Here is a 25961-nt window from a genome sequence, read left to right on the forward strand (position 1 = left end):
GCACAACAGTCTCTAGAGCTTACAGAGAATGGTGCAAAATAATCCAGTGAGTGGCAGTTCTGTGGGTGAAAATGCCTTGTTATTGAGAGAAGTCAGAGGAGAATGGGCAGACTGGTCCAACCTGACAGGAAGGCGACAGTAGCTCTGATAACTCTGTTTTACAACAGTAGTTACAGAGGAGCATTTCTGAATACGCACCATGTTGAGCTTTGAATGAAATAGGCAACAACAGCAGAAGACCTGGTTCCACTCCTGTACCTAATAAAAGTACTCACTGATATCCATCTTCATCTCATGTTCTTGATATTTGTTGTTTGTTCATTTATCATTGTTTCTTCTTTTTCTATTTGCAGTTTGTTGTCCTTTGCATTGTGGTTGAATGCCCTAGTTGGCCAGTCTTTTTGGTCATTATTCTCTACATTTACTGAGTCTGCCCACAAGAAAACAAATCTCAGGGTTGTACATGGTGACATACAGGTATATGTTCTTTGATAATAAATTCTACTTTGAACACTTGAAATTGCATTGTTGAATTGTGCCCATGGTAGCGAATTTGAAGTTACTCTGTCAGGATTGTTTTAGTTGCAATTTTTCTACCAGAATCTGAAGAGAAATTGTTCTCAGAAATGGGAATTTGTCGAATTGGGGTGGGATCACCATTTTCTCATTGTAGGTTTAGCTTTAAAAGAAAAATCACAGTTTCCATTTGTTCAGCCACAGCTAAAAGGAAAAAGAAAAAAAATTGGACAATAAAAGAAGCCACATGTTCAAATTTAGACAAAAGGCAGTGATTGTTGTGTGTGTGGTACTGCTCCATAATCTTGTAAAATCAACTGACAGACAAACATTCTCCCAACATGCCCTGAGATCAAAGATTAACGTTAAATTCTCAAAACGTTTTGGGATTTGGAAAGCAGGTGACAAATAAACAATTTCAGTGCCCAATCTGTGAATCAGTGGTTAAGTTAAAAAAAGAAAATTACAAGCAAACTGTATACTGCCCAGCAAAAGAAAGCAGATAAGGTTCATAGAAGTTCATATTAGAACAACTGAACGATATAACAGCCCGGGAATCAATGAGCAGTCAATAGGCAACTTTCCGTTAACCTTTCAGCTGGAGAAGGTCAGCAAAAGAGTAAAGAGCCAACTATTCCAATATATCACTGAACAAGAATTACTGTACCCCACAGCAAACTAGTGAGTTGCCAACAGGACACTCAGACACGTGGCTTATTTATTCTTCCATCTTGGATTTGAAGGGCTGTGGGTTCAGGACCTACCATTGCCCTCTAGCATAAAACGCAGATTAACATTTTACTCAGGCACCAAGGATGCTTTCTTAAACTCAGATTCAAAGTTCAAAGTAAATGCCATTTTCTAAGTACATATACGTCAACATATACAACCCTGAGATTCATTTCCTTATGGGCATACTCAATAAATCTATAGAATAATAACCATAACAGAATCGATGAAAGACTACCCAACTCGGGCATTCAAACAGAGTGCAAAAGACAACAAACTGCAAATACAAAAAGAAATAATGATAAATAAACAATAAATATCAAGAACATAAGATGAAGAGTTCTTGAAAATGAGTCCATTGATTGCGAGAATATCTTAATGATGGGCCAGATGAAGTTCACTGTGTGTGGCCTGTGAATCTTGCTGGTAAATACTGTTAAAGGGTTTTGGCATGTGGAAATCCCAAACTTGTTTTCGGATCCCAGCCAGTTAACCTGTCAGTATGCTCTGCTATAGGAGTCCAAAGACAGAGTGTGAACCTTCTGCACCAGCTAAGATCTAGCACTATGTCAGAATCAGATTTGTTATCATTGACACACATCAGGAAAAATTTACTGTTCTGCAGCAGCAGTACAGTGCAGTAATAAAAACATTTACTAATTCATCCAGGACTCATCAATCTACGAGACGTGTGACTTAGGGACTTGTGTGACTGTATTTTTACTGCCATCTTATATGTTCTATATGTGCTTTGTACTGTGTATGACTGTTGGTGCTGTATTTTGGACCTTGGCTCAGGAGAAACGCTGTTTCATTTGGCTGTACTTCGGGGTGTTACAGCATAGCAGTTAACGCAACGCTATTAAATCTAGAAGCACCAGAGTTTGGAGTTCAATTCTGGTGCCCTCAGTAAGTCTTACCTGTGGAATGTATAGGTTTACTCCGGGTGTTCCAGTTTCCTCCCACAGTCCACAGAAATATCGGGTAGGATAATTGGTCACTGTAAATTGTCCCGTGAGCAGATTACAGTTACATCAGATTTGCTGGGGTATGCTGGGTGGTATGGTTCAATAAACAAATATATAAACAAATTCATGGGTTTTTGTGTATGGTTGAACGTTAATTAAACTTGAACTAGAGAACAGAGTGTGTGCCCGCAACTTCATGTCAATGGAGATTTACAGCTGTAAGAATATAAATTATTACCTCTTTAAATTTTTATTGGTTTACACTAAAGCTTTGATGTGGTTTTATTTTAAAATGTTATCAAAACTTCTGCATTATTTTTAATGGTTTTCACATGATTGGGACATTAAGAAATGGCAAATACTGGTCAGCTCTGACAGACGACAAAGTCAGATTTGTGGGTTTGCTGTCTGTCTGAGATTTCTCAGCTGTTTGTGGGTGAGGTTGTTTCAGCACACTTGTTAGACCTGCTTTGGGTGAGGCCCTGGTAACTAAGACCTGGATGTTGTTACCCAGTAAGTTTGATCTTTCAGCTCAACATCAGGGAGCTGCAAGACAATGGGAAACTTGCCCAAACAGCACCAGCAACTGCTCGGCGACACCCAGCCCTGTGTTATATTTTCTTTCAACATCAGAGGCCAGTTCAGCCCATCAAATCTATGCTGGCTCACAGAGCAATCTCATTTCTCCACATGAAATTCTGCAGAGGCTGGAAATCTTGAGCAACAGTGCTGGAGGATCTCAACAGGTCAGGCAGCATCTATGGAAGGAAATGAACAGTTGACATTTTGGACCAAAACTTTGACTGCTGATTTTCCTCCAGATTCAGATTGCAAACATCACGTTTTATTGAATGCTTCCATGTACATGTGATAAATAAATTACTCTGAATCTGACTGCTGATTCCCCTTCATAGATGCTGCCTGACCTGCTGAGTTTCACCGGCATTTTTGTGTGTTGTTCATTTCTCTGCCTACATCCATACCCCATTTTCCTTACATTCCCATCACCTCCTCCAGGATATCACCAGTCATCTGCATAATAAGGACAATTTACTGTGGCCAGTGTGTCACTGGAATGTGGGAGGAAACCGAAGCACTGGGGAAACTCACTCAGTCCTGGGAAGAACAAGCAAACTCCACCAGGACAGCATTGGAGGTCAGGATTGAACTCAGGGTACTGAATCTGTGACGAACCAACTCCTCTCTCAGCCACTGTACTGTCCATTGAATCACTACATTTTCCTTGAGGGCCTGAGAAATATTTATCCTCCAACCAACAGCAAAGTACACTACTAAATAATTCAGCATGGCAAGTTGGAAAACAATTTTGCATTTGATGGCTCTGGGCCTGTACTCTTGAGTTAAGAAGAGTGAGACAGGGATCCCATTAAAACCCATCGGATATTGAAAGGCCTGGATAGAGTGGATATGGGGAGAATGTTTCCTATATTGGAAGAATCTTGGACTAGAGGCATAGACTTAGAATAGATAGACGTCCATTTAGAGCGGAGATGAGGAAGAATTTCTTTAGGCAGAGTACAGTGAATATGTGGAATTCATTGCCACAGATGGCTGTGGAGGCCAAATCATTGGGTGTATTTAAAGTGGAGGTTGATAAGTTTTTGATTAGTAAGGATGTCAGAGGTCATGGAGAGAAAGGGAGGAGAATGAGGTTGAGAGGGAAAATAAATTAGTCATCATTGAATGGGCTGAATGGCCTCATTCTGCTCCCATGTCTTTATTGTTTAATTTACAAGTATTTGTGATATCATGTGGGTCCCTCACTGCATTGTGACCGAAAAAGAAATGGTCACAAATTCCTTCTCTGCTTCAGGTTCCTTCACAGAACAGGATTCTTGTTTTGATTAAATGAAAAAAAAACACCATTTGTAATTCTTGCTCTGACCTCACAACATCTGGCTCCGATTCAAACTAGGCAATTAAATCACACTATGTTTGAAAAATAAACTCGTATCACTCCGTGAAGCCAGAATACTGCAATCCACCCTCAACTTTAACCTGTAGGAGAGATGACACAGAGTCTACATTACATCATGCAAAATACTCCCCCTTCAGAAATCCATCTTATTCCATGTAGAATTGAGTTATGCAAAGCAATTCATCTTTTTCTAAACATTTAAATACAATCGTCTTTCCTCTTGTTCTTTAGGATACTTAAGAGGAAAAAAAAGAGGAAATCCTGATGAAGGGTCTCGACCTGAAACGTCGACTGTTTATTCATTTCTATAGATGCTGCCTGGCCTGCTGAGTTCCTCCAGCATCTTGCGTGTGTTGCAAAAGAGAAATATATTTTTAACGGAAGTCTTTCTCATACTTGAGTTTCCTATAGATAAAATAATCTATACAAAGGGAAATTAAATATAGCTGCATATTGCCTTGTGTTTCAGAGAGAAACTCTTCGATGGGTTGTGAAAGTGGAAATTCAAAGGTGAGAAGAAATTAGAGATACAAGAGGGGCAGTGTGAAAAAGTATTAGCAAGCCCACAGTGGCCACTTTATTAGGTACAGGAGTGCATGTTTGTAGTTTTCTGTTGCTGTAGCCTATCTACTTCAACATTTGACATGTTATGCATTCAGAAATTAACACCACTGTTGCAACACATGGTTATATTGTCGCCTTCCTGTCAGCTCAAACCAGTCTGGCCATTCTCCTTAGACCTCTCTCATTAACAACGCATTTTCGCCCACAGAACTGCTGCTCACAGGATTTATTCATTTATTTATTTTTTTAAAAACAGTTTCTCACACCATTCTCTGTAAACTCTAGAGACTGTTGTGCGTGAAAATCCCAGGCAGTCAGCAGTTTCTGAAATACTCAAACCACCCTGTCTGGCACCAACAATCATTCCACAGTCAGGGTCACTTAGATCACAATTCTTTCCCATTCTGTTGTTTAATCTGAATAACAACTAAACCTCTTGACCATGTCTGCATGCTTTCATGCAATGTGTTGCTGCCAAATGATTGGCTGATTGGATATTGCATTAATGAGCAAAAAGTCACGCTCCGAGCCGAGAGTGATCTGGTATGCCATACATGGGCGATAGTCCAATAGCACGTTTAGATATCACGAGGTAAGCATCAGCACGAATGCGAAATCACCCTGTTCCGACAGATAGCCTATGTAAAGCATCAGGGCCTAACCAGGCTCCAGATCAAACACAAATTAAATTCTCTCCTGCAGAGAATCTCAGTTTAGTTTCTTCTAGTAACAACTGGCCCCAAACATCACAGAGAGGGCTGCACATTCATTACTGTTAAAGGACTGCAACAACAGTTCAGTCTAGGGAGCTTATATCTTGAGTTATATGGCAATTCTACATCAAAAGGGCTGTTGGTAATTGAAGCTAGTTCTCAGATCTGTGATCTTGGAAAGAACGACTTTGATAGCCAAATGTACAGCTATTAACTCCAGTGATGTATCAGATTACGTGTCACCTGTTGAAAACAAATCTTAGTATTCGTCCCAAGCATCAAAACTCTTACAGTCAAATAAAACTTAACAATTATTGTTTGCAATTGTGTCAGGTGAACACTTTCTTAAGACACATATCTGCAATTCAACAAGTCTGCTACCTTTTATTCTGAACACAAGAGATTCTGCAGATGCTGAGAAACTTTAGCACCACACACAAAATGTTGGAGGAGCTCAGTCAGTTAAGCAGCACCCATGCAAGGGAATAAACAGTTGACCTTTTGGGCCAAGATCCTTCATCAGAAGTGGCCCAGTCCTGTGAAGGGATTGGGCCGAACTGTTCATTCCCCTCCATACATGCTGCCTGACTTGCCGAGTTCTACCAGCATTTTGTGTTTCTCACCTTTTTAATTATTATACAAGTTGGTTAATATTGGACAGAAACGTAATGTGCTCACATGACAACTAATTTAGTAAACCGATAACAGAGCCCCACTTGGCAAGACAGTTACTTTTCCATTTCAGGAAGTTTGCAGTGTAGGCCACCGAGGCACAAGAAGCAGAGCTGTTGTCTGACACACCAGTGATGTAAGTGCAAGCCTATCTCTGGTCTATACGAGTTTGAATGTTTTACTTGTGAATGCATGTGATTATTTTTTTACCCCAGGTCTCCTCCAACATCGCAAAAATGTGCAGGTTGGCGTGCCTAATAAACCACTATAAAGTGCCCTTAGTGAGTGGGTTGAGTGGTAGAATCTGAGAGAGCCTGAGGAAAATTAGGGCAGAATAAAACAGGGTTGGCACAGAATTAGTGCAGAATGGGTTCTTGATGTTCAGTGTGCATTTTTAAAATTTATTTGAGATACAGTGTGGAAAAGGCCCTTCCAAGCCTTTGCACGATACCACCCAGCAATCCCTGATTTAACCCTAGCTAATCACGGGGCAATTCACACTGTATCTATCAACCGGTACGTCTGCAGACTGAGAGAGTAAACTGGAGCACCTGGAGGAAACACAAGCAGTCACGGGGAGAACATACAAATGCACTACAGACAGCAGCAGGAACTGAACCAGGGTCACTGGTACTGTAGAGCATTGTGCTAATCACTACGCTACCGTTCTTGGTTGGCTAAAGGGACCTGCCCCTATGCTGTATGACTATAACTCAAGTGTGGGTTACCATCAGAAATGAGCTCTTCTGGTAATTCTGTTTAAAGACATTTACTCTGTTTCATTATGGCACATGAAAACACTTCACCCATGGCGTTGAGGTCAAGACGAAGGTTCCAGAAAAATAGTGATCTAACCAAGACCTCAGCAGTGGAGCTGGTGGAAGATGATGACATATCACAATCCCATTGAAGGCGGAGGAAGGCTGCAGCAGTCCCCAGTCATCTTGCATTCCATGCCACTGGATCCCGACTCTGACCCTGATCTGTCAAAGGCCGTGGAGTTGCTGCCTATGCATCAGCTACTCCACGTTACAAAAAGTCATGCACCGACATACTCCATTAAGACAATGATAAACAACTATGTCAGAGAATATCATCCTCGACTTGAGTCATCACACTGCATAAAAACGGGTTTTTCCACTTGAATCCACTTTGCGCAATAATCACTCAGCCCCAGATACTTTGATACATTTTTTTTGTATTTAGTCTGAGAAAATCTGGTAGGTCGTGACCAGATCTGGTTGCAATTGAGTTTTTGTTTTCCTATTTCTCCAAATACTGAACTTCTTAATTAATGATTAGTTGATATGCCTCTGTTGCCCAAGTTATTATGCCTGCAATCATGTTTGCTTTCATTTCATTGCAAAAAGTATTTTTTAAAATAATATTCCTTCCAAACAAAATAAATTAAATATATATAGATACACACACACACACACACACCCCCACACACACATTATATACAGGGAAAAATTATGTAGTAGAACTCCATTAGTATGAAAAGAGCCTTTTGTTGATGGTCAGGCAGTACATTGCTTTTGTCACCATCTCAGTGAGCATTGGCAAGGAGACGTCTAATGTTTGACTACATTTGATACCGCTACATCTTGCAAAGTGGATAGATACTGTTCATCAGGAGTTCCCAAACTTTCTTATGCCATAGACCCCTACCATTAACCGAGGGCTCCATGGACCCTGATCTACAGCTGGACTTTGTGTGTCTTACGTAGTCATAATGTGGCCATTCAGGCTTTTCCATCCTCAGTCACAGCCATCTTGAGTGTGGGTTCCCCCAGTATGTCGGCTTCTTTAAGCTTATCCAGGTCTTCAATGCACAAAGCATGCAGACATAGTCAAGAGGTTCAGTTGTTGTTCAGGCCAAACATCAGAATGGGGGAGAAATGTGATCTAAGTTGAGTTTGACCATGGAATGATTGTTGGTACCTGTCAGGGTAGTTTGAATCTCTCAGAAACTGCCGATCTCCTGAGATTTTCACACACAGCAGAAAAAGGTTTACAGAGAATGGTGCAAAAAAAAACACAAAAGAAAAAACATCCAGTGAGTGACTGTTCTGGGGGGGTGGGGGGGGGGAATACCTTGTTAATGAGAGAGGTCAGAGGAGAATAACCAGACTGAGTCAAGCTGACAGTAACTCAGATATCTGGACGTCACAACGGTGGTGTGCAGAAGAGCATCTCTGATCACAGAACAGGTTCAACCTTGAAGTGGAAAGTCAAGCTTTAGATCAGGGGTTCTCAGTTGGGGTCCATGGACCCCTCAGTGAACGGTAGGGGTACATGGCATAAAAAGAGGCTGGGAACTCCTGCTGTAGATGATGAACAGTACTCATTTCAAAACAGTGAGGCTACTCTGTTAGTGAGGCAACAGCATTTCTGCTCTCATCCAGGAAAACAGGCACCCAAAATGAGGGGCTCATCCTCTTTTACACTTTTACCTGAATTTTCCATTGTAACAACAATCACTTCAAACACAGACTGGGATAAAAAGAATGTGCTTCCCAACATGACCTCAGAGTGGTTGCCAATTGTGTTAAATGGACAATCTTATAAATTCAGCCAGGAACAGGATGAAATCACAAGAATTCCTGCCTCCTATTTTCTCCTCATCCTTGGCTAGATTCAAATACTTAGGGGGATGGTGGGTGAAACATTAGGATATAGCACACCATTTTATCAAATCCCTGAAGACCATCCTAATGAAGCCTGCACATTGTAAAGTAAAATTATTTCTGTCAAATTTGTCACTGATTTGACGTTGCCCAAATCAGGGCTTTTCAAAGACTGTGAAAAATACTGCATTAAAAAAAAACTACCGTTGCCGTGGTAACCGTAATGCAAGACTGATGAGTGTAGGTGAGAAAGTAGCTAGAGCAACAACGCAACATTTGACAATTACTTAACACGCCAACCTTAGCTCAGTATTAAAAATAAAGTACAAGTCTAAAAATTTGCATTAAAAACCTCATCCATTGTTCAGAAAAGTTAAATATCTCAGTGTTAAGATAGTGAGCATCGCCCTCATGTAAAAACAAGACATCATGTTGAGTCTGCTCCTAAGCAGAGCTATCGAATTAGTCCGGCTCCACTGCTCTTGACCTACAGTCAGGCAACTGTTTCCTTTCTGGAATAGACAAAGCGTATTCCATCACTTATCAATCTGTCCTTTGCCCACATCTATAGATTTTGGGAACCAAAAAAAATCTCTACATCTTTGCATTGCAGATTTAAACCAGGGTTTGCAAAATTTTCAAGTTGTTACTTGGTCAAGAAGAAAGTTTCTTTTTTGCTTTTAAGCATTAATACCTTGCCTAGCATGTGGTTCGGGGGATATAGAGAGAAGCTGAAAAAGTTTGTTTGGAATGGTGAAGCAAGCTTGTGACACTAAGTGATGTACTCATGTTACTTGTATTCCTTACACAAAGAAGATGCATGGCTGGTTACCAGGATACAAACTATTCCTGCAGATTCCTTGCAAGCAGCAGCCTTTGATTGCCGTTATCCTGTTCAGGTTAATTTTTCATTCTATTAGATATGCTTCTTTTATTTTTCCAACCAAAAGCACTACAGTGGCTTTGATACATTATTTGAAGTGGCTCCACTGTTTATATCAGGGGTTCCCAACGTGCAGTCCATGGACCCTTTGGTGCATGGCATAAAAAAGGTTGGAAAACCCTAGTTTATAGGATAAAAATACTTTAAAGCAAGACCAGCATTTAGCATCAGATCACAACTGCCAACAACACAGAAGTGATGGTGGTGGTGGTGGTGAGTTGCCTTCTTGCTGGATTCTGTGCAGAGAAAGCACGTGATCAAAGTTGTTTTCTTAGGGAGACTTAAAAGGTTGTAGACACTGCAATCTCAAACAACACACAGGATGCTGGAGGAACTCGGTGGGCAAGGAAAGTAACAGACAGTTGATATTTTGAGCTGAGATCATTCATCTTGGCTGACGTTCCTTCCTTTAGTGTCAGCAAAATAATTCACTTCAGGAAGTGTGGTGGAATTTACACACCTGTCAGTATCAAAGGCAGAGATGAACGAGTTCCTGGGTATAAATAACACCAGAATGTTCAGTCCACCTATGACCTCCCCACCCCGCCCAAAAAAAACAATCACACCAATGCCTTTACTTCCTCAGAGGTCTAAGGAACTTCGACACGTCCCCAGTGAACCACCCTATCTAAGCTCTCAAGAAATTGCAGAGAGTTGTGAACTCATCCTAGTTCAGCATGCAAACCAACCTCCCTCTGTAGACACTGACTATACCTCCCACTGCCTTGGAAAGCAGTCAAAATAATCAAGGATGTTTCAGATGTTGAGAGTCCTTTATAATGGCTGTAGCCTTCTTGAGGCAATGGATTTTTGAGGGTGCCCTTAACAGTGGGGAGAGCTGTGGTTGTGATGGAACTGGCTGAGTCTACAGCTCTCTGCAGCCTCTTTCAATCCTGTGCATTACGGCCTCCATCCCAGGAGGTGATGCAACCTGTCAGAATGCTCTCCACTGCATGTGTGTAGAAATTTTCTGGAACTTTTTGGTGGCATACGAAATCTCCTCAAACTCCCAATGAAATACAGCTGTTGGCATATTGCCATCAATACGCTGGGCCCATGTTAGCACTGCAGAGGGTGCAGAGGAGATTCACCAGGTGCCGGGAATGGAGAAGTTCAATTATGAGGAGAGACTGGAGAAGCTAGGTCTGTTCTCCCTGTAGTACAGGAGGTTAAGAGGGAACATGATTTAGATATATAGGGGTGTAGACAGGGTACACTGCTGGAAACTTTTCACCCAGATTAGGCACTTCTCACCTCAGGTTGGGCGAGACTAGAACTAGAGGTCATAGGTTTTGGGTGAAAGGTGAAATATTTAAGGGGAAGCTGAGGGGGAACTTATTCATTCAAAGGGATTGTGCTAGTGTAGAATGAGGTGCCAGTGGAAGTGGTAGATGTCAGTTCAGTTGTAGCATTTTAAAAATGGTTGGGTTAGATACATGGATGAGAAGACTATGATCCAGGGGCTGGTAGATGGAGCTAGCCAGAAGATTCAGCTGGCACTGACTAGATGGACCATAGGGTCCACTTCTGTGCTGTAGTGTTCTATGACTGAAAGTAATGTCCTAGTTGGCGATAGTGTTTTTTCTGCTTTTTAAACCATTATTAAGTTGCCCATATCATTGAGCTTAAGCAGTAAAGAGAAAATAGTGGCAGAGAAATTTTTAGAAACTCAAATGTATATAATGTTACTATTCTGTTTTTCCATTGAAGGCTACTCATCTGATGATATGTACTTGAGATGCTGCTGCAAGTATCTTTTCCATTGCACCTTTACATACATGCTCTTGTGCATATGACAATAAACTCGACTGTTTGACTTCACAGACATCCAGAGGCTAGAACTTGCAATTAAAATGTGACTCTTGACATGACAACATTCAATAGGAACTGTTTACAAAGCCAAATGTTTAAAAAAAAAAGACAAGTTTAGGAAAACTTGGCAGATGAAATAGATGCCCAGCACAGCACCTACTGTAAGTGTATGAGAGGATGGGATGAGGGGCATAGTAGATGAATTTCCACTTGACATGGTATTGCTCATTATACAACCCTCATCACATCAAAATCTGTTTATTTTAAACCCTGAGGAGCCTTGACCTACAAAGCTGGGGGTGGGAAGTGGTATTAACAGACGTAAATGCTTAGCACATTTTTGGCTGAAGGACATGAGTCAACTGGCCTCTGCTTCTACACTCTGTTCTGTATAGAATAGGAAAACAGATGTAGCAGGCTATCTTTAGCTATCTGCTATGTGTTTAAAAGCATTCTCTCTTGGTTTCAAAAAAAACTTTTACCCTATATGAAGCTATAACATACATTAATGCTCTTCCTGTAGCTTTGACACATTAGAGAAAGATTACAAAGTGCTAACAGAAGTATCACTAGCATTCTACCAACTTACCATCAAGAATTGCCCATTGCCCATCGATTTCTGTATGTTTTAAGTAAGAATCTTCAATGGTTGGGTCATAATCCGGCACAAAAATCTTTTGGAAGAACTGGATGGTGAGGGCACTTTTTCCAACACCGCCATCTCCGACTACCACAAGTTTGTATGTGGGGAGATTGTCACTTGGAACTGCACTTGCTGCCATGTTATAATTTAACCTGTTTTTAAAAAAAAGGACAAAACAATATTAAATTTATGTCCATCATGTAAGGTACTCAAGTAAAGGTTTTTATTGATCTGAATGGTCCAGATATTCAGAAAACCAGAAAGTTACAACAGTTTCCCCCCATCATTAAGTGCTGCTTGCTGACCATAACAAACTTTCAATCATCAGCTTGGTCTTTTCAATTCAATCCAAAGCCACATTCTGCTCATCTCTGTACATTTCTCCAGTACCCATTCACACCACATCCTTTTCAGCATCATCACAAACTCTGCTTTGGGCACGTCCTTAACTTCTCACCACTGTTTGCTATTTTCACACATTTTCTCTATGAGCTTTTCTACTTATCTTTCACATCGTCATTAATGATTCTGTTGATCACGTCCTCTAGCTCCACAACTCATTATCAGAATCAGACGCATGTTGTGAAATTTGTTGTTACCTGGCAGAAGTACACTGCAATACATTGTAATAAAAATGATAACACATATATATATATAATAAATTAAGTTGTGGAAAAACAGAGGGAAAATATACTGAAGAAGAGATGGTGGGTTCAATGTTCATTCAGAAATCTGATAGCCAAGGGGGAAGATGCTGCTTCAGGAATGTTGAATGTGTGTCTTCAGGCTCCTTGGAATGAGAAGAGGACATGTCCTGGATGAAGGGTGTCCTTAATGATGGATGTCTCCTTTTGAAGTCCTCCTCAATGCTCCATGATGGAGATGACCGAGTTGACAACTTTCTGCAGCTTATTTTGATGCTGTGCAGAGCCCCTCCTTCCACCATCAATGATGCAACCAGTTAGAATGCTCTCCGTGGTACAGCTGAAGAAATCTGTGTGCGTCTTTAGTGACATACAAAGTCTCCTCAAACTCCTAATGAAACATAGCCGCTGTTGTTCCCGCTTTGTAATTTCATCAACATGTTGGGCTCAGGATAGATCCTGAGAGACGTCAACACCCAGGAACTTGAAAATGTCTACCCTTTCCACTTCTGAACCATTGATGAGAACTGGTATGTGTTCCCTCGACTTCCCCTTCCTGGAGTCCACAACTAATCCATTGGTCATTCTGGCGCTGAGTGCAAAGCTGTTGCTGCAACACCACTCAACTAGCTCATCTATCTTGCTCCTGTATGTTTCCTCGTCACTATCTGAAATTCTGCCAGCAACACTAACGTCATTGGCACAATTTATAGATGGTGTTTGAGCTATGCCTAGCCACACAGTCGTAGATGTAGAGTAGAACATGTAGTGGTTAAGCAAGCATCCTTGTGGTCTGCAAGCATCGATTGTGAGGAGATGCAATTTCAATAGCTCCAGAACACCTATTTTATATTATTCCAGCCACATCTCTGGCTGAAGGAGGATGATACAGGTTTGTATTGAGGCAGCATACAAAGAACATAGAAAAGGACAGCACAGTACAGGCCCTTCGGCCCACAGTGATATGCCATCCTTTTAAGCTCCTCTAAGATCAATCTAACCCTTCCCTCCTTCATAAGCAAGTCTACTTCTGAGAACTTCTTCCCCAAACGTAACGTATATTCATGAAGAACAACAGCAGGTTCAGGAAGGCAGCTCACTGTGAACTTAATGAGAATAATAAGAATTGGGCAATAAATACTGAACTTGCCATTGAGGCCACAGCCAAAAAAAAAAGCGTTTTTGGGGGGACGTCACGTGATGACGTAGGATCGAGACGTGGAAATCCAGCTCTCCCGTAAAAAACCAGTAAAATAATGTTTAAGTGAAGAAAAGTTAGTAAATACTTTTTTAAAATTACTTATAAACTACTCAGGATTAAGACATGTCTCCTAAACAGAAGCAGAAGAAAACTACTACTTTGAAGACAACACAAGTTGGAAAAGAATCATGGCCGGCCACCATGAAAGAGCCTCGGGCTCAAGTGCATTTTACCTCCGGCGATACAGAACAGGAAACTGCGGCAACATCAACCATTTCCAAAAAAAAAAGCAACAGGAATTGCACATGCATGAAGGAAGGGGCATGCGCAAACACGAGCAACCCAAACTACAAATCCCAACTATAGCGGAACTGAAAGTGAAAGTGAATATGAGGTGGAATCAGATTCTCTGGATAAATCAGATGAAGATGAAGAGACAAACAAAGAAGAGCAACAGGAAGAGGTTGGAGGTGATATTGGAGACATAAAAAAATCTTTGGTGCAAATAATGCATGATTAAAAGCATTTAAAGTAATAAAAAGATATTAAAATATGAAGATTATGTTTGATAAAATGATGAAAAGACAGGACAAAATGGACAAGAAAATTAAAAACTTGGAAGAAACAATGGGAGACACCATTGATAGAGTGAATAAAATGGAAGATAATATTTCTGCCTGGACATCAGAAAGAAAATGGTTGTTGGAAAAAGTGGATGTACTTGAAAATTTTAGCAGACGAAATAATATTAAGATTGTTGGACTTAAAGAAGGTATAGAGGGAGAGGATCCAATAAAAAATTTTTCAAAAATGGATTCTGGAAATTTTAGAAATGGAAGAAGGAACCCAGTTAATTGAAATTGAAAGGGCTCACAGAACCTCAAGATCAAGACCGCAAGTTGATCAAAACCCACAATCAATCTTGATAAAATGCTTATGATATCAAGATAAAGAAAAGATCCTGAAGGCGGCTGCCCAATGTGCCAGAAAGAGAAACGGGCCATTGATGATAGAAGGGAAAACAGTTCTTTTCTATCCTGATATAAGTTATGACCTTTTGAAGAGAAAGAAGGAATTTAACCCAGCAAAAAAAGTTTTATGGGAAAAGGGTTATAAATTTATATTGCGCCACCCTGCAACCCTGATAATTTTTTTGGATGACGGAAAAAGATCTTTTACTGATTATTGGGATGTGGAAGAATTTGCACAAGAACTCCCAAATATTCGCTAACCACAGCCAAAGATTTAAAAGTGAAACGGATTAAAGATGAAGACAGGGACAGTGAATGGAGTTGATGGATGTTTCAGGACAGATGAATATTTAAATATATTCTTAATTATATGATACAGGGGGAGAAAGGTAAAAATTTGAGAAATATTAATTGAGAGTAGTGATATTATTTTTTCTTCTCATATATACTTTTTTATGTTATGGGGGAGCTGGGGGAACTTCGGATCGATTGCTACGGGATTCACGTGTGTAATCACGGCGATTGCCATGACCCGTACAACGGAGGGGGGTAATGTTGTGTTTTCTTTATAATCTATTTTTCTTTAATCTTTCTTTCTTTGCCTGGACAATTGGGGGGGGGGGGGGGAGACACATAGCAACATGGAGAATTTTAAAAAGATTCCCCAAGGCACTACGAAAGTAGAAAAGTTAGGTATTACTATAGACTGGAGTAACCCTGTTAAAAATAATGACTAATTTACTGAATTTTTTAAAGTTTTAATGTTAATGGGCTTAATGGACCGGTGAAAAGAAAAAGAATTTTAACATACATTAAGAAAATGAAAATAGATATAACTTTTAGCTGCATTCCATTTGAAAAAATTACTTACAATTTAAGAGATAAATACAAAATATTTCTGAAAATTTGGCACCCTTATTTACAAAAGATAGGATTAAATATATAGGTGCTCCAAAGATAAAATTATTGGTTATTTGGGGAAATAAATAAATAAATACACTAAAGCTATTATGAACGCCGTGGAGCATGTGGGGATCTACTGATATCCAGGCATTCTTTCTTTCTTTTTTTTCCTCTTTCTACAGGGATATGTTAGGGGGCAGGGGTTAAGGGGAGGGTGGGGGGGAAGGGTTGATAATTTTTTTTTCCTTCTGTAACCATTTGAAAATTCAATAAAAAAATATTTTAAAAGTGTTTTTATTTAAATCACAAGATTATTTCTCCTGATAGCTACAGGTTTTTGTAATGTTCTAACCCAGAAGGCCAGCTGCTTAATATGGATTTAAAGCTAAAAATCCAAACAAGAATCTCGAGGCAAATGGATAAGGTTTGGGCAGAAAATAGAGACCATCACCAAGATTGCTCCCGATCTTTATGGAAGGGAGAGGTGAACTCCATCTCACCCACATTCTATTAATCCTTGCATTTGTGTATAGATCCCAATTAGAATCAATTCCTGAAAATAAATCTAAACAGGCAAATAAAATTATGTCTGATTAATGTGTGCTCGCATTAAATTAGTTTAAACTGTGGGTAATTGTCTCACGATTTTACTTCACAATTTCAGTAATGAAGGGGGATTCCTGGGGACTTCTAAACCATTCCTTTGTTGTGAAGGTTGAGTTTTCTACCTGTTTGTGGCTCCACACACTCTGTTCTCCCAAACAAAATGGGAAACGTGTCTTCCATTGTTGAATCTCACCCCCATTTTGCTGTTGAAATCACTGATGCAGTAATTGAGAGTTGTGTAGTGAGGACTAGATGCTAACTAAAACCTCTGTGTATGTAGCGGTTAAATTAGGGAACTATTACTCTGAGACCTGAACAAAGTGGAAGACTGAAAGTCATTCCCCTTAACTAACTAGAACACAGAATATTACAGCACAGCAGAGCCCTTCAGTCCGCACCGTTGCTCTGATCTTTTAGCTTACTCTAAGATCAATCTAGCCCGTCCCTCCCATAGATCTCTCCATTTTTCTAACATCCATGTGCCGATCTAAGGGTTTCTTAAATGTCTCTAACATATTTGCCTCTACCACCACCCCTGACAGGACATTCCATGCATTTACCACTATCTGTGCATACAATAACTACCTCTGACATACCCTGTATACTTTCCTCCAATCATCTTAAAATTAAACCATCCCGTTGTGATAGCCATCTACGCTCTGAGGACAAAATAAAATGTCTCTGGCTGTCCACTTGATCTGCGCCTCTTACGATCGCAAACATCTCAATCAACTTGCAGTCTCATCCTCCTCCACTCTAAAGAGAAAAGCCCTCGGTCACTCAGCCTATCCTCATACGACGCACTCTTTAATCCAGGCAGTGATAAATGAAACTGGGAACAGCAGAAAGAGAGTTAGAGGGATGGCAGGTAGAACTGAGTGTGGGAAGGAGAAATACAAGCAGTCAGCTGACACGACTGGTTGTTTGAGACACTGTTGAATTTAAGGTTCAGTCCGGAAGGCTGCGTTGTGCTAAGTCAGAAGGTTTCATTGGATTGGTGTTAAGATGTCGGAGGGGGTGTGGGATGGCAAAGTTACACTTATGGGTAGCTGCAACAAACCCCCCAAAAAACAGGGTTACCCTAGCAACCTCAACAGGAATCTAATAAAGTGAAAAATAAACTGCTGGATGAAATCATTGGGTCAGGCAACATCTGTGAAAGGAACTGGTTAAGTCAAGATTTTTTATTTGGTTCTTCTACCAAATGGCAAAACCCTAATTACTACAGTTTAGGAACACTATGACCAACTTGCATTGAAATGAACAATTTGTTCAAATGTAATTGTGCTCTTTCTTGTAAAATTTATGTACACTATGTTTTTCTTCTGAATGTTGTTTATATGATGCTATGTGCCTGTGATGCTGCTGTAAGGTTTTCATTGCACCTGCGTGTATGTGTACATGAGTCAACTTTGACTGAAAGAGTCAAGGAGAGATAGCCAATACAGAGAGCTGACAGGAAAGGGTAGGGTAAAAGCTGGCAAGCAATAGGTGGATCCAGGTGAGGTGTGATTCACAGGTAGAGGACGGAAGGTTGGAACTAGTGACAGTCTGGGAGGTGGTAGGTGGAGGCATCATAAGGTTTACCCTCATTGTTGGGGAGTATTCATTGACCTTAAGGGTATAAAAATTGCGATTGTACCTTTGGGGTTGGGAGCCTCTACCGAGAGTATCTCCAGAATGATGCCTGCTTGTTACGCTGAATAAAGATCTGCTTTAATGTTTCTCCAGACTTTGATCACAGTCACAACACTCGCGACTACAATTCTATAATTAGTCACCCACGTAACACTTTCATTGCAACTGTGCCTCATCACAGTTCTGCACATGACAATAAACATGTTGATTAGTAATAAAAGACATAAACTGCACTCCTGAAATCAACAGGTAATGGAAAATGTTTGAGATGTTTAGACATGAAAAACTTAGGTTCACGAGAATGATCCTGGGAATGAAAGGGTTAATGTTCGAGGAGCATTTGATGGCTCTGGGTCTGTATCTGCTGGAGCTTAAAAGAATGAGAAGAGGTGGGGGCACGATCTCATCGAAACCTATTGAATATTGAAAGGTCCAGATAGAGTAGAGATGGAAAGGATGTTTCCTGTGGTGGGGGAGTCTCGTATCAAAGAGCACAGCCTCAGTAAAAGGATATGCCCCTTTAGAACAGAGATGAGGAGAAATATCTTTCCAGAGGGAGGTGAATCTGTGGGATTCATTGCCATGGACGGCTATGGAGGTCAAGTCATTGTGTGTGTTTAAAGCAGAGGTTGATAAGATTCTTGATTTGTAAAGGGGTCAAATCTTGATGGGCTGAATGGCCCAATTCTACCATGTCTTATGGCTCCAAGCAAACTTCAGAATTCTTCAGCACTCTTAAATACCCAGACAAACCCTCCTTTACATATCAACATTTATCAAAAATGAGCATATACAAGACAAAGAAGGATACTGAAGTGATTCAGAAATGACAATATCACATTCGTGGGCTGAGCAGTAAAATAAAAAGCCAATCAGTCCAACTTCTATGGACAGTATTTCATTTAACAGTGTCAAAGAAACATTATCAGGATCAAAATCAAGTTTATTAGCACTGACATTGTCATGAAATTTGTGGCAACAGTACTGCATGGTGTAATGCATAAAATATTACTTACAAGTTACAAAAAGAAATCTAAAACATAAATAAGTGTGAAAAATGTTCTTGGATCATTCAGAAATCTAATGGCAGAGGGGAGGAACTGAACTATGGGTCTCGCCCCCTTTGCGGGTTTCAGTTCAGAAAAGCCATTTGCTTACAGTTACTGTTACCATGATTTATTTTTCATTGCACCTTGAGTGTTAGATAGTCTTTTTCCCCCCATATATATGGGGTTTGCTTTTGGATTTATTTGTTTCGTGGCTGCCTGTGAGGAGATGAATCTCAAGGTGGTATAATGTATCTATACTTTGATAATAAATGCACTTTGAACTTGTTCCTAAAATTCTGAGTGCGTGTCTTCAGCCTCCTGTACCTCCTCCTTGATGGTAGCAATGGGAGAGAGCACGTCCTGGGTGGTGAAGGATCTTAATGATGGATGCTGCCTTTTTGAGGCACTGCCTTTTGAAGATGTCCTTGATGCTTGGGGAGGTTAGTGTCTGTGATGGAGCTGGCTGAGTTTACAACTTTCTGCAGCTTTTCCCAATCCTGTGCAGTGCTCCTTCCATACCATCTTTGTGATAGGCACCAGTTGCTCATATGACCATCCAACACCTGCTCCCATGGTGTCATGTGACCTCATTCAGGGGGGCTAAGCAGGAGCTACACCTTGCCCAAGGGTGACCTGCAGACTAGTGGAGGGAAGGAGCACCTTACACCTCCTTTGGTAGATATGTATCGCCACCCTGCCTCCCTGGAAATTTGCTAGACTCCTTGTTGACATACCAGATCTCCTCAAGCTCCTAATGAAATATCGTTCCTGCCATGCCTTCTTCTAATTGTATCAATATGTTGGGCCCAAAATAGATCCCCAGAGATGCCAACATGTGGGAATGTTGCTTACAAAGCTGAAATCAGCATTCTCTATCAATTATATAGCAGGATAAACTACAAGCCATGTAGAATGGAGCAAAAGTTCACCTAAGGCTTCAACACAGTAAGAAAATTGATTTTCAGGAGGAAACAAAATGATCATGTGTCCCATATATTGCTGAAGTAACAGACGCATGTAAATGCTGTATAAAAATGCTAAAGGTGATTAAATATCTGTGGTAACAGGGAAAAACTACAGTCCCTATTCTGCATAGCCCACACCTCCCATCCCTCCAGATGGTGCAGATTGATACTTTAACATGGCTCCATAAGGGTTGGCCATCCCACAAGTCCGGTTTCTCCCCAGCTCCTCCTCATAATTTTCAATTTGTTGATTACTATTAGAGTCACAGAAAAGTACATCACAGAAACAGGCCCTTCAACCCTTCTAGTCCATGCCAAACCATTTTAACTGCCTACCTCCAATGACCTGCACTCAGAACAGAGCCCCCCCATACCCCTCCCATCCATGTATCTACCTAAATTTCTCTTAGACGTTGAAGTCAAGCTCACAGACACCACTTATGCCAGCAGCTCACTCCATACTCTTACGACCCTCTTTGTGTAGGAGTTTCCCCTCATGCTCCCCTTAAACTTCTCACCTTTCACCCTTAACCTACCCAGCCTTAGTGGAAAAAGCCTGCTTGCATTTACCCTATCTATACCACTTATAATTTTGTATATCCCTGTCAAATCTCCTGCCAATCTTCCATGTTCCAAGGAATAAAGTTCTCACCTATTCAATTTTTCCTTATATCTCAGGTGCTCCAGTCCTGGCAACATCCTTGTAAATTTTCCCTGCTCCCTTTCAACCTGATTTGTATATATATATATTTTTTAAATTGGCAAACTGTTATTTTTTCCTCTTCATTTCTTGGTGTATTTTATAAGTTACTATACCCACCTTATTTGACCTCTCCTTCCTATATAAAGGAGAGGTTACGCTTTTTGAACCATTTTGCCGAATATACTGAAACTCTGCAAGTTACAGCACAAAAGAATCTGGGAATTACATCCATTATGCAGAATGGAAAGAACGGAGTTATACGGTCTAGAATAATAACTTATAGCCTTCAGATATTTAAACTTTGCATGCAAACTTTTCTTAATCTTGCTGCTTCCATTCCCCCCCCCCCCCCCATTGCTCAGATGCACTCAGAATATTTCAGAAATATTTAAAAACAAGCATGCTACTGCTGAAATAACTAGAACATATTCCTGTCTGGATGCATCATTGCCTGCTATGGAACTCATTCTCAATCTTATTCTCAATTATTATCATATTCATTTATTATTATTATTATTTGCATGATTTGTCTTATTTTGCACATTGGCTGTTTGTCAGTCTTCATGTGTAGTTTATCATTGATTCTATGGTATTATTTGCTTTACTGTAAATGCCCACAAAATAAATATTTTCTTGTATTGTATATGGTGACATACATGCACATTGATAATAAATTTACTTAGAACGAGAAACAAAAAAAATCAACAACTCTATTCTTCACACAATCTTCATCCTATTCTATGGTAACAATTTATTTGGTCACCATGGATTCACAACCAGAGTGAATGGAAAACAGATAAGACTCTTGGTTTGCATCTAACATAATTATATATTTAGTTTGGTATTGGAAGGAGCAGCACCTTGTGTCAAGCATCAGAAATACAAATTGATTTTGCTGATGCTGTACACGGATGGAAATAGCACATCGATAGTGGACAGATCTCACTTCAAGTACGATCTTAAACTAAAGTTAGGCAGCTGCTTTCTTACACAATTCTAGATTAGATCAGTGAGTAATTGCTCCATCATGCTTTTTTTTAAAAAACAAAATGTAGTTAACTCTTCACTCAACGTGATACCTCTCAAAGGAACACGAAGAACCTCAGCAACTTCACTGCAATAACATAACCTTAACAACACTGGTCCCTTCTTTGAAAATGCACACTATTTGAAAATGCATATGCTGCAATTGACCTATCATCTAGAGTGGTTCTTTGGATACAGCACTTGTCATGTGTTACACAATCAAACCTATCTACATGAATATAGCCAGGAATATCTATCTCTGATGAAATTGAGATACTGAAAGGTCTGAACTTAGATCGGCACTTTAGCTATTTATAGAACATGCATATTATTAATCTATTCAGGGTGTGGAGAAGTTCCTCGAAATCACTTGTTCAACATTAATACATCCTAATTAAGGCAAAATGGGGAAGTTAAGGACCTAATCTCCTCTATGCCAGAACCTCAGAAATACTCTGCTTTCCTGTGTATCAGAAAGCCTTTACTCAAACACACAAATAACAACCGAGACCATAAGACATAGGAGCAGAATTAGGCCATTCGGCCCAGAGTCTACTCTGCAATTCAATCATGTCTGATTTATTATCTCTCTCAACCTCATTCTCCTACTTTCTCCCAATACCCTTTGATGCCCTGACTAATTAAGAATCCATCAAGCTCCACTTCAAATATATCCAATGACTTGGCCTCTACAGCCGCCAACAGCTGAAGTCAGACCTACACAGAGCAGTGAGCCTCGAGTGGCCAGAGTCAGGCCTACACAAAGCAAGATAGTTTTGGTTACCTTTGGTTGATCACTGCAGGAGTTTCTCAGTGTCCTGGAGCCAGACATCTTCCACTGCTTCAGCAGTGACCTTCCTCCCATCATAGGGTCAGAAGTGAAGGAGTTTGCTAATGAATGTCTAACATTTAACTTGATTGATCCACAGCAATTAAAGCAGCTCCTCCCTGCATCCAGCAGGACCTAGACAACATTCAGGTGCAGGCTTATAAGTAGCAAGTAATAGTGGTGCTTCAAACTGTCCTGGTTGTGACTACCTCCAAAGTGAAAGAAGTGACTTGACTTTAATGATTCTTGATCGACTACGATCTTATTGAAAAGCAGAGCAGACATGTGGGGCCAGGTAGAATGTTCTGGCTTTTGTTCTTAATGTTCTTGTGATCTCCTGACTTTAGGTGGTAAGGTAGCATTCCTGTTGGCATAATGCTATTACAGTGCCAGTCATCACCAGTCAGGGTTCGATTCTTGCTACTGTCTGTAAAGAATTTGTACGTTTTCCTCGACTACGTGCGTTTTCTCCGGTTCCCCCCACATTCCAAAGAAGTACAGTTGGGGTCACTGAGTTGTGGGGTGCCAGACACATGGCGACACATGCAGGCTGCCCAACAAAATCGTCACTCATTAGAGTTGACGCAAGTGCAGCATTTCATTGTATGTTTTGGTGTAGTGGGTCATATAAAGCCAATCTTTATCTAAGAATACAATTACAAACCATGCAACATGGGCAGAAGGGGCTCATCAGCAGTGGTTGCCAGCTCATCTCAGAGAAGGAAAACTCTGATCTCAAACTTCCACTGCATTGCATCTATACCCACTCATGGGGAAGACTTTGGGAGTAAACCCTCAGGGAAAAATCCAGAGCTGGAGTCCTAAGGCAGTCTGATGTGGAGTTCAATACTGACTGGCAACTCCTGCAACACCACTGATGCCAAACTGTGTCGGTCTCTGCCGTTCTTTTGGATTCATCAGCTGCATGGAGAGGGGGAGCCTGTTGCGTGGGCAAGAGCTTGCTCTCCATATCGTACTGCCGTGGCTTGAGTATCACATAGTCAGCTAGGACACAACATCCATGATCGACCTCGACCAACAGAGGGCAAGCTCAGGGTCCACAGTACTGCACTTTTACCCAGATTTCAGCAGCCAAATTTGTACTACCACATAACATGGGGAGGAGGTTGTAATATGAAGATGGAGTGTCCAGCAGTCTCTCTTAGCAGAGATGAATCGGGTTTGTGAGGCTGAGGTCCAACAGGCTTATCCCTCCTGTTGATTCATTCACTGCTTACCACAGACCAATGCAACCACAGTACCCCTCATGACTCAGTCAGTTCAATCAGCTGTGTGGGGTCTTCAAACAATTCTTGGTAATGAACAGCAGTCCCTCAACCAGGCGGCAATCTGATCCCCAACCATATGTGGTGCTTCTTCCAGAGGATGTTCAGAGTGGAGGAGTACTGATGCATCAGTTGGAGGACAGCAAATGTGATTGGGAGGAGGTCTCCTTGAAGTGTGATTGAGGAAGTAGCCTTGACACACTCTGATCATCCATTATTTATTTTTATTGTTACATACGGTACAGGCCTTTCCAGCTCAACAAGCCTCACTGCCCAGCAACCTACCCATTTTACACTAGCCTAATCACAGGACAACTCACAATCTGCTAACTGGTATGTCTTTGGACTGTGGGAGGAAATCAGAGCACCTGGAAGAAACCCACACAGTTCACAGGAAGAGCTTTCAAATCCCTTACAGCCAGCAACAGAATTGAACACCAAAATGCCCCAAGCTGTAATAGCATTGCACTCAGCCCGACACTAGCACGGTTCCCCAAATGTATATAGTTATGGCTCTATCTCAATCCTCCGGTGAATCCTGTTCTTTCACTCTGAGAAAGTAATGAATGATTCCAATGATGACTGTCAGCTTGCTGCTTGACTAATCTATGGGACAGCTCTCTCGATACCTGTGCCCCCATATCTTTGCAGGAAGATTTTGGAAGGTTGAGCGAGCTGGGAGCAATGCTGCAGTGTCAAATTTCACTGCCTCTCTTCATGCTTTAGTCAGTCTGATTTTATCATTGCTATTTTAAACATAGTGGTCACCGTATAGTCTGTAGATCCTTTCAAAGGGCAATTAAAAGTCAAAGCTTTGTTCAGAGTTACCTGAGGGCCACATCAATTATATATTTAAAAAAGCAGAGATTTGTTTTCCTGAGGAGTTTTTAGTCAAGATTAAATTTTATTTTAAACTACTGCCTGGATAAGAGGGCATGTCTTATGAAGACAGATAGGACTTTTCTCTTTGAAGTGAGACAGGGACACCTTTTTTCCCTTATTAGGGAGAGAGAGAGAGAGAACCTGTGGTATGTCGAATTACTGGGTGAACGAGTAGTCTTTGGGGGTACTGCAAGTCTGTGTCTTTATTGATGATTTGCTGCATGCTTGAGTGCTCGAGGAGGGGTTGTTTTGCTGCTGCTTAATCATGGGAGGGGGCAGCTGGGGGGGCTTTGGAGTTCTAATATTTAACTGTCGTTCATTCTTTGAGGCACTCCTCTGTTTTTGTGGATGTTTACGAAGAAAAAGAATTTCAGAATGCATATTGTATACATTTCTGACATTAAACTGAAGCTATTGAATGAGAGGTGATTGACAGAGATTTACAAGATGATAAGACACATTAATAGGGTGGATAGCCAGAGACTCCTTCCCAGGGCAGAAAAGGCTTATACAAAGGGACACAATTTTAAGGTGATTGGAGGAAATTATGGAGGGGGGGGGGGGGGAAAAGAATATCAAGTTCTTTACACAGAGTGGTGGGTGTGTGGAGAGTCAGATACATTAAGGAACTCTCGGATAGGGAAATGGATGATGAAATTCCAATTAAATTCACCAAATCTTCTGACTTAGCAAATGCAGCCTTCCAGACTGAACATTAAATTTAACAGTCTCAGATAATCAGTCATGTCATCTGACCGCTTGTATTTTACCTTGCCACACTCAGTTTCTACCTGCCATCTCTCCTACTCTCTTACAGCTGCCTCCTGTTTCATTTGATGATTAGAGGGCGCATTTTAGGTTGAGTGAGTGAGGGCTTTTCTTTTTGAAGTGCAGGAGAATGAGATGCTGCTTGATTGAGGTGTATAAGATTATAAGAGGCACAGATCGAGTGGACAGCCAGAGATATTTCTTCCCAGAGCAAAAATCTCAGTGATTTCAACAGCAAAAATGGGGGTGAGATTCAACAATGAAACTCATCATTCTGTAGCATTTTGTATTAACATGCATTTCCCATTTTGTTTGATAAACAGTGTATGGGACTACAAACAAGACCAGAATTACAAAATCA

General features: G+C 40.7%; 1 protein-coding gene across 4 annotated transcripts in view; it reads right to left on the minus strand.

Moving 5' to 3' along the window:
- Nucleotides 1-25961, minus strand: part of mrasa (muscle RAS oncogene homolog a) — a 77060-nt gene that overhangs the window by 43069 nt on the left and 8030 nt on the right. For all 4 annotated transcript variants that reach the window (XM_073027083.1, XM_073027067.1, XM_073027074.1 and 1 more), the window contains one exon: nucleotides 12076-12281. In XM_073027083.1, the coding sequence (XP_072883184.1) occupies nucleotides 12076-12268 (193 nt within the window). In that variant the 5' untranslated portion in view covers nucleotides 12269-12281. The remainder of the gene's footprint in view (nucleotides 1-12075; nucleotides 12282-25961) is intronic.

Source organism: Hemitrygon akajei, chromosome 2, assembly GCF_048418815.1.
Source record: "Hemitrygon akajei chromosome 2, sHemAka1.3, whole genome shotgun sequence".
NCBI lineage: Eukaryota > Metazoa > Chordata > Chondrichthyes > Myliobatiformes > Dasyatidae > Hemitrygon > Hemitrygon akajei.